Source organism: Delphinapterus leucas, chromosome 20 (genome assembly GCF_059928025.1).
Source record: "Delphinapterus leucas isolate spDelLeu-1000000601 "Yukka" chromosome 20, BTC_Dleu_Yukka2, whole genome shotgun sequence".
NCBI lineage: Eukaryota > Metazoa > Chordata > Mammalia > Artiodactyla > Monodontidae > Delphinapterus > Delphinapterus leucas.
Genome location: NC_143148.1, coordinates 12,167,452 through 12,176,649, shown reverse-complemented (window position 1 = coordinate 12,176,649; position 9,198 = coordinate 12,167,452). Strand labels below are relative to the sequence as shown.

The 9,198-nt window shown below is 54.3% G+C and overlaps 1 protein-coding gene across 1 annotated transcript; it reads right to left on the bottom strand.

The window, feature by feature from the left end:
- Nucleotides 1–594: 594 nt before the first annotated feature.
- Nucleotides 595–7,852, bottom strand: B9D2 (B9 domain containing 2). The gene is made up of 4 exons (XM_022585589.3): nt 7,712–7,852; nt 7,105–7,196; nt 4,038–4,163; nt 595–1,194 (listed from the first exon to the last, which is right to left on the bottom strand). Exons 2-4 carry the CDS (start codon nt 7,190–7,192, stop codon nt 881–883), a joined length of 528 nt encoding a protein of 175 aa, XP_022441297.1. The 5' UTR covers nt 7,193–7,196; nt 7,712–7,852; the 3' UTR covers nt 595–880.
- Nucleotides 7,853–9,198: the final 1,346 nt, after the last annotated feature.

The following is a 9,198-nucleotide window of genomic DNA, read 5'->3' as shown; positions in this document are numbered from 1 at the left end:
GGGGCGGCGGGGGGTTTTTGAAGCCGCCCCGGCCCCACCCAGGAAGCGCGCGGGGCGGGGGCGGCCCTCAGGGGGAGGGCATGGGGGGGGGGCCGGTCCACAGTCCTCATCTCGCGTGGGCGGGCTCCGAGGGGGGTCCCTTAAGCCCTGGGGGGAGGGGGCGGGCACCCGGCTCCGCCCCACCAACAGGGTGCTGCCTCCTGGCGGCTGAGCGCTACCAAAGCGGGCGGCTGTGCTGCGTGTGGCTTTGAGGACTGTGCGAGGGTCACCGAGGGAATAAAGAACCGGCGGGGAGGGCTCAATCAGAGGATGGGGACGCAGGGTACAGGGAATCCGAGGACGACCACCCCGAGTGGAGAGTGGGAAGCTGGGGCAGTGGGGGAGAGGGTCAGCCAGAAGACAGGGAGCCAGTGGGGAGAGGGGCACAGAGAAGGGGGACCCCCAAGGAGTGGGGGCCATAAGAGCATCACCCAGAGTGTGGAGGGGGTCAGAGGTTGAGGCAGAGGACAGGGGAAGGGGGCCTGAGGAAGGAGGGTGACAGTGAGAGGATGGGGCACTGGACATCCAACAGATGGTCAGAAAAGCACTCACATCTGAAAGAACTGCTCTCCTTTACTGAGCCCTTCCATGTGCCAACAGCTTCTCTGCACCCAACCCCTGTGAGCCCACACATTTACTGCCCGCATTTTACAGATGGGGAAACTGGACCTGGGAGGGGCAGCCACTGGGCTTGAGATGCTAGTCAGGATAGAAGCCACACCAGTCTTGGCTGGGGTCAGGTCTGACAGTCTCCAGAGCCCATGCTTGACCCCTGTGCCATCCTGCCCCTCACCGGGTGTCCAGAGATATGGCTGGGGGCCAGCGGTCCATACAGGGTCCTTCAGCATTCGACGCCATAACGATCGAAGTGGCGCAGCAGCAGGCCCAGCTCAAGGTGCACGGTGCCACCGGCAGCAGTGTGCAGGCGATAGCGGTCAGCCCCACTGTAGATGGCATCTCCATGCAGCAGCTGAGGCCCGCCACCCACGAAGGCCCTTGCCAGCTGCTCCCGCCAGCTGCCTAGGGGCCGCCATGTGGGGCAGTCCAGCTGGTGGGTGCCTGGACTGCTGGGCACATGGCAAAAGCCGTAGCCTGCAAGCTGGCAGCGGCCGAAGCTGTCCTGGGACCATACCTGGAGATGGAGTCGGGGCCAACCTGCAGCATAGGAGGGAGGGATGCAAAGTGGGATGGGTACAGCCCAGCAGGAGCTCCTGAAAATCCCAGGCCCGTCCTTCCCCGCCAGGTTTCTGCCCCAGCCTCCTCTCTGGACTCCTACCCCCACAGAGCAGCCAAAGGGATCCTTCTGAATCCATATTCCTCCCCTGCTCAAAACCCTTCAATGATTCCCCAGTACACTCAGTATAAAGTCCGACCTGAACATTCAAGGCCCTTTAGGTCTAGCATCTGTTGACTTCCCTCTCCGTGGCCTCTTCCTCTGTGTCCCCGTCTCAGAGGAGCCCAGTCCCCAGGTGAGTATGTTGGGCCTTGTCCTCGATGCCTCCCTCCTTCCCTCCCCGTGGCCACACCCTGTCCTCTTTTCTGGCCTCAGGGCCTTCTTTCCTGCTCCCTCCAATCCAACTTTCACCTGGCAGCTGGAAGCATCTTTCTCTCCCTTCCATAGGTTTCCCAGTGTCCTCACTCAGAATATAATTCAGCTCCTCAGCCTGTAGGCAAAGCCCTTGGAGACCCAGCTCCATTTCACCCTCCTTTCTGAGTCCCTCCGTGCTAGGCTCTGTTCTAGAAGCTGGAGACACAGCAATGAACAGAGCAGACAAAAATTCCTGCCCTTGTGCAGCTGACGTCTTAAACAACGAACACAGTAAATACACAAATTATAGGGTACGTCAGATGGTGATAACTGCTCTGAAGAAAAACAAGCTGGGTACGGTGGGGGTAGGCATGCAGTTTTTGTTTTTGTTTTTTTAATATTTATTTATTTGGTTGCACTGGGTCTTAGTTGCAGCAGGCAGGCTCCTTAGTTGTGGCATGCGAACTCTTAGTTGCGGCATGCATGTGGGATCTAGTTCCCTGACCAGGGATCAAACCCGGGCCCCCTGCAGTGGGAGCGTGGAGTCTTAACCACTGGGCCACCAGGGAAGTCCTGGCATGCAGTTTTAGAAAGGGGGTGATCAAGCAAAACTTTCCTGAGAAGGTGACATCTGGGTGAATGCTTAAAGGAGGAGAGGGAGTGGGGGCTATGTGGATATCTAGGGAAGAACACTCCCAGCAGAGGGAATAGCTAGTGCAAAAGCCCTGAGGTAGGAGCTGCCTGGTGGGGCTGATGTGGCTGGAGCAGAGTGAGATGGCGGAGAGGGGGAGGAGGTGACAGAATCAGATTGAGCAGGGCCTTGTGATCCATGGTAAGGTTTTGCCTTTTACCCTGAGATGGGGACCACAGAGGGTTCTGAGCATAGGAGGAATGTTACCTAACTTAGGTGTTCACAGGGGGACAGACTTACGGGGCTGAGGTGGGAATACCAGTAAAGAGGCTACTGTAATAGCCCAGTGAGAGGTGAGGGTGGACAGATCGGGGTGCTGGGAAGAGGGTAGGGGGAGTGGTGGGATTTAGGATTCATTTCAACGGTGGGGCTAATGGGATTTCCTGATGGACAAAATTGGGGCGGGTAGGAGAAAAGAGGAGGCAAGGATGATGCCCACATTCAGAGACTCGGGATCCTTAAGAGCTGAAAGGACTGTTGCCTGCCTCACTTTCCAATCCATCACCCACAGGCAGCCAGAGGGATCTCTTAAAAGCAAAACCTGACTTGTCAATCGCCTGCTCTGGCTCCCCAGTGCCTTCAGGATATGGCCTCCACTCTGCGGCCTGGCATTCAAGGCCTTGCAATGGCCTGTCCCCTGTCCCCTGTCCCCTGCCACCTCACCCCCCGCAGTCCTCCTGCTCTCCGCGGGTCCTCCAAACGCCCCTGGCTCACTTTCCCCCTTGAGGCTTCCACACATGGTTTTCTGCCCAGAACCCTCTTTCACCTTTCTGTTTTAATAGCTCCTACTGTCCTTTCACAGCAAAGCTCAAACATCCCCCTCCTCCAGGAAGCCCTCCCTGAACCCCCCAGCAGGGTCAGGCACCTCCGCTGGCCTCCCATAGCCCTTCAAGATCCCCCATCCCAGTCCTGCCCACTCTGGGTTACCACTGTCTGAGGGCAGCTCTGTCTCTCCCAAGGGATGATGAACTGTGTGCGGACAGGGCTGGGGAGCTGTCTCAATCACTGATATCTCCCTGGCATCACCTGACACAGGGCAGGCACTCAGTAACTATTATTTATATGGTAGAAATATATGGCATATTTACCTAGGCTATTTCCTGGAATCCACCCCTCTTTTTTTTTTTTTTTTTTTTTTTTGCGGTACGCGGGTCTCTCACTGTTGTGGCCTCTCCCGTTGCGGAGCACAGGCTCCGGACACGCAGCCTCAGCGGCCACGGCTCACGGGCCCAGCCGCTCCGCGGCATGTGGGATCTTCCCGGACCAGGGCACGAACCCGTGTCCCCTGCATTGGCAGGCGGACTCTCAACCACTGCGCCACCAGGGAAGCCCCACCCCCTCTTTAATGACCCAAATGTTCTGCCAGAAGAGGTTTTCTGATACCCCTCCTCCCCCACGTATTCATCTCCCTTCTGAGCAGCTGAGGAGCCCTACCTGCATAATAGCCACCAGCCCTCACCTCTCTCTCTCATAACCCCTCCCAGCTTCCTGCTGATTGAAGACTCTCTTGCTTTGTCTCTGTGAAAGCCACCTCCCTCTCCCCCTGGCTCTCCCCTTGACCTTGCCCCGTCCACCCCTGCCTCTGCCCCACTCCTAATGCACTCTAGAGCCGGCCTCGGGAGGCCTCAGCTCACCCTCTCCAGGGCCAAGCCTGGTCAGGAAAGGGACCCAAAGGGCATGGGGGCAGGAACAGCACTTGATGTTTCCAGTCCCCGCAGCACTGAGTGCCTCTAACCCACCTCCCCTTAGTCTAGCCTGGGGCCCAGGCCGGGAACTCACCTTGTAGGCCTTTGGTGGCAAAGTGCAGGTCGATGGGATGGGACCAGTAGGCCATGTCCCCTATCTGGGGGGTGTCCACCTGTGTTTGGCCCTCCCGCACGCCTGACAGGAGCTTCCATGCTGCCCCTGCAGTGAGAGCCAGGACACGGGTGAGGCAGGGCGGGGTGGGAGGCAGCCATCAGGAAGGGGATCCCACTGTGGCTATAGGACCCCATTTCTCCCTGGCATTGGGGAGTGGAGGGTTGCAAAGCATGGACCCTGGAGCCAAATGTCTGGGTACAAATCCTGGCACTATTTCTTCCTGCCCATGCAACCTTGGGCCAGTTACCTTTCTCTGCCTCCGTCTTCCCATCTGTAAGGTGGGTGTAATAATAATGCATTCCTCCCAGGCTTGTGAGAAGATTAAATGAGTTAATACACAGGAGGCACTGAGAACAGTGTCTGGGGCATAGTGAGTGCCGGATGAGTGCTGGGGATCATTTTACTACTATTCTCACCCCACGTTTAGAGGCCTAGTCCAAGGACTAAGATGGAGCTGAGGCGGTCCTTCACGTGCAGAAGCACAGAGCAAATCGTGAACGGTGTGTCGTAACAGCAATCCTACTGAGGGTGATAATAATAGCAAAAATGCACCGACTGCTTACTAAATGCCAGACGCTGCGCTAAGCGCTTTAGTAATGAATTCATTTAATCTACCCTCTGGGACTCTTAATCCCCACCCCACCCCCAGTTTACAGACTCTCCTCCACAGGAGGAGAGTCTACAAGGCCTTACATGGCCTGGCCTGTGCCCCCCCCACAACCCCTTCCTGAGCTCATCTCCCATCACTTTCCCCATTCCTCACCACCCTCTAGCCTCAATGGTCCTATTTCTTTCCCCTCCTCAGGGCCTTTGCACTGGCTGTTCCCTCTGCCCAGAAAACTCTGCTCCTGGATGTCCCTATGCCTGGCTTTTTTTCATCCTTCAGGGATCAGCTCAAGTGCCACTTTCACAGAGGGGTTCTCCCTCACCCTCCTATCCCAAAACTAACCAGTCCCTCTCACATCATCTCTCATCTCATTTCTTCCTAGTACCTAGTACACTACCTGTAATCATTGCACTCACGTCTTTACCTGCTTATTTCTTTTCTGTCTCCTCTGCTGTAAGCCCCAAGAGAGCAGGGATGTTGTAAACTACTGGATCCCTAGAACCTCAAACCCAGATCTTGGTACACAGAAGGTGTTCAATAAATGTTTGTTTTGGACAAATAAATGATCCTAGGAGGTGGGGGCTAATACAATCCCCATTTTGCAGGTAAAGAAACCTTTACCTTTCATTCCACAAACCTTTACTGAACACCTACTCTGTGCCAAGCACTGTTCTCCATGCTGGGGCTATAGCAGGACCGCAGCAGACCAAGGTCCCATGGTGGAGCTGATTCAAATGGAGCTCTGCTTTCGTTTTTTTTTTTTTTTTTTTTTTGGCTGTGCCACACCACATGTGAGATCTTAGTTCCCCGACCAGGGCTTGAACACGTGTCCCCTGCAGGGGAAGCTCGGAGCCTTAACCACTGGACCGCCAGGGAAATCCCTCAAATGGAGCTCTGACTGACGGCAGAGACCAAGCCCTTTATCTGACCGCGCCTTGGCTCTCTATTGGATTAACTGCCCCCTACCCCGCTTCTCCCTGACCAAGAGCCCCCTGAAATAATAAAAATCATGTTGGTTACTGCTCCCTTGCGGGCCAGGTGAGGAAAGCACCAAGCCTTCAGTCAGGATCCTCACATACAAGACTTCCTAACACCCCTATGAAGGACAAATAGTCACACTTTACAGATAAGAAAACTGAGGCTGCGAGAGGGAACAGCACTTGCCAGGGTCACAGAGCAAGTGAGTGGAGGAGGGTACTGGAAACCAAGTCTGATTCCAGGCCTTGCTTCTTATTTGCTCAGCTGGAGGATCCCAATTTCCCAGGGAATCTCAACCACCAACCTACCCACCAGTGAAATCGCAAAGAACCCCAGGCCTGAAAAGATGATGATGGCAATGGCCACACTCATTTCTTGGGCATTTACCTGTGCTAGGCAACATACCTAGGGCTTTAGGAACAAGAGCCCATCCAATTTTTACACAAGCCAGGCAAACACTTACTGAGGACTTACAAGTCTAGGCCCTCTTCTAAGTGCTACTGATATTCATTTAGTCCTCACAGCAACCCCATGAGGTAGTGTTATTATTCCCATTTCATAGACAGGGAAATCGAGGCAAAGACAAGTGGCCAGGGTCACATAATTAATAAGCAAGAGCTGGTTTTGAAACCCAGGCAGTCTGTGCTCTTAACCTCAGCACTCTGCTGCCTCGGCTGCCATTAGCTTCATTTTCAGACAAGGAAACTGAGGCTCAGAGAGGTCAAGTCCAAAGGCTTCCAATCAATAGGCAAGGGAGTTCGTATTTGAGCCCAGACCTGGTGGCCACCTGGTGGCCTGTGGCCCTAGCCATCACACCACCCACCACACTATACTGCCTCTGATGGAGAGGCATGAAAATTGAGACCTCCAAGGTCCCTCCTGGGCCTGTGTGGATGGACTTGGATAACTGTCAGAACAGGGTTCCTACATTCTCACAGAGAAATATGAATACAGGAGGGTGGCCTCTCCTCTTCATTTCAAGATGGAAACTTCCATTTTACATTAAGAGCTCAATAAATGGAGATGGTTAAGCAAAGATGGGGGAGGCACCAGAGCAGCCCTAAGACAGTGAATGAAGTCCAAGCAGTGTCGTTACCGCTGTCAAGTGTTTTGAGGACAGGGAGTGTGTGCTGGGGTAGCTGGGTGGGTCCAGCCTATAGTCTCATATCCTTAGGGAATGTGTGTTGAGAGAGTGGGAGTCTGAGTCCCCAGAGATGGGATGGGAAGGGATAATAAGAAGGGAGCCTGAGACTCACATGAACAAAGCATGGTCAGGGTTAGGAGTCCTGAGAGCCCGTGGAAGCTGAGGATCAGGGACTGAGGTCAGGGGATCAAGGAAAGTAGGTGGAGGCGTCTAGGCTGCGGGGTCTTGGTGGGGAAATGAACCATGCCCGGGAATACCTGTGTGGATGCCCCACTTGCAGAAGAGGCTACTTTCCGAGAAACCGGTGGCCCCCATGATCTGCCCAATCACGTGCACCTCAGCCATGGCCCTGGGGAAAATATAATCACAGCCTTATGAGAAAAGTGTACAATTATCTCCACCTAATAGATGGGAAAACTGAGGCCCACCAAGTAAGGAGCAGTACTTGGGATTCCAAGCTAGTTTCGTCAAACCACTGAGGCTGCGGTCTTAACCATGATACTAACTGCCTCTCCAGGAGAGCCGCAGAAAAATGAGGGGCGAGAAACGGACGCTCCAAGGAGCTGGCATCTAACTCTGCCTGCCTCTAAAGTAACCTTTTCATCCCGCTCATTGCAGCAGAAAGTCCCGCCCCAGGGGCACATGGCTCCGCCCACAACACAAAGCACCGCCTCCTCGGGTCAGATTTCCGCCCCCCCACCGCCATGAGGCGCATGCGTTCTAAGTGCAGGGCACCTTAGCTCCACCTCTGAGCCCGCGCATGCGTTATTCCTACCTCTGAGCGTCTAACGGTTAGGAGAGGCGAAAGCGGGGATTGGAGTTCATGGACCTGACCTGTCCCTCTCTCCGCAGGTGCTGACTTACCAGGCCTAGCTCGCGCCTCTCGCAGGACCTTCCCGGCAGCAAGATTGCTGAGACTCCAATCCCTCCGAAGCCGCGCCCGCCTCCCGGCTCCCTGGTTGTTGCTGGGGCAACGGCAGCCTCCTCCCCTGGCCTTGTCCCCGCCCTGCGGGTCGCTAATTGGCCCTAGCAATCTGTGGGGGCGGGGCTAACCTGTGATGGACACTTTCTCTCCCCCCTCTCCATTTTGGGAAAGGCGTCTCTCCAACCGCGAACCACGGTTCAGCCATTTGCGGCGTGGCCTTATGTGGCCGTCTTGAGCGTGGCTGAGGAAGTTTGTGCACCAACTGTTTGTCCCAGATACTCTCATAACAGAATAAGCAAATCCATCGATGTTCCGTGCCCCTTAAAACTCTCTCTCAATCGGGGCCACAAGTCAGAGACTTGAGCCAGAGCCAGGGGGGAAATTTCCCTCACGTCCTTGTGTGCATCCCCCTGCCTCATAACTGGAAAAAAAAAACCCTCATTCAGAGAAGTTGGGGAGGGGGTTCCTTTTTAGAATTCCTCCAAGCTCCTCAAGAACTGATAAATTCAACTTCCTTCACTGTTAGTGCTGATTCTGAGCAAGCAGGGGGTGGGTTGGGGGAAGGGGTATGAGAAATGAGGAACTGAGACCTCTTTATCTGCAAAAAATCCTGTTTTTGAAGACTGGACTCTGTCAGTAACTTGTGACCTTGCACAGCTCTAGGTCTCAGTTATCGCATCCATGTAATGGACACAAGGGGAATGACTGAGTCAGAGGCACTCACACGTTGTGATTTTCTGAGCCGGTGCCTTCCCCACCGTAGTTCGTGCCTTATTCCTCCAGCCCAGACCGGGAGTCCAAAAGGAACTTATTCCTCTACTTTTTGCAAAATGGGGACTGCAAAAGTTAGAGTCATCAGCTGAAAATTATAGGGAGAGGGCAACGTTTCAGTAGGATGGTATTTATATAGATAAAATAATTCAATAGGTATACAATTCAATAATATTTCACTAATAGATATATTTGAAAGCTACCATTTATCGAGTGATTTCTCCGTGCCAGCAGCTGTAAACTGATTGTTTTGCATCCATGATCTCCTTTAATCCTCACAAATATCCCACAGGGTGGGTAATTATCAGCCTTATTAAGATGAAGAAATTAGGGCAAAATCGTTTGCCTTAAACCAAATTGATGGGCTTCCCTGGTGGCGCAGTGGTTAAGAATCCCCCTGCAGGGGACACGGGTTCAAGCCCTGGTCCAGGAATATCCCACATGCCGCGGAGCAGCTAAGCTCCTGCACCACAACTACTGAGCCTGCGCTCTAGAGCCCTTGAGCCACAACTACTGAAGCCCGCACGTGCCTAGAGCCTGAGCTCGGCAGCAAGAGAAGCCACCGGCGATGAGAAGCCGGCACGCCACAACGAAGAGTAGCCCCCGCTCGCCGCAATTAGAGAAAGCCCACGCGTAGCAACGAAGACCCAACGCA

What these genes read in the sequence shown, in the direction of transcription:
- B9D2 (XM_022585589.3), bottom strand. Translation starts at nt 7,192, where the DNA reads ATGGCTGAGGTGCACGTGATTGGGCAGATCATGGGGGCCACCGGTTTC. An exon ending in CAAGTGGGGCATCCACACAG is followed by an intron (nt 4,164 to 7,104) that starts GTATTCCCGGGC and finishes CTCTCACTGCAG; the next exon opens with GGGCAGCATGGAAGCTCCTG. An exon ending in TGCCACCAAAGGCCTACAAG is followed by an intron (nt 1,195 to 4,037) that starts GTGAGTTCCCGG and finishes CCTATGCTGCAG; the next exon opens with GTTGGCCCCGACTCCATCTC.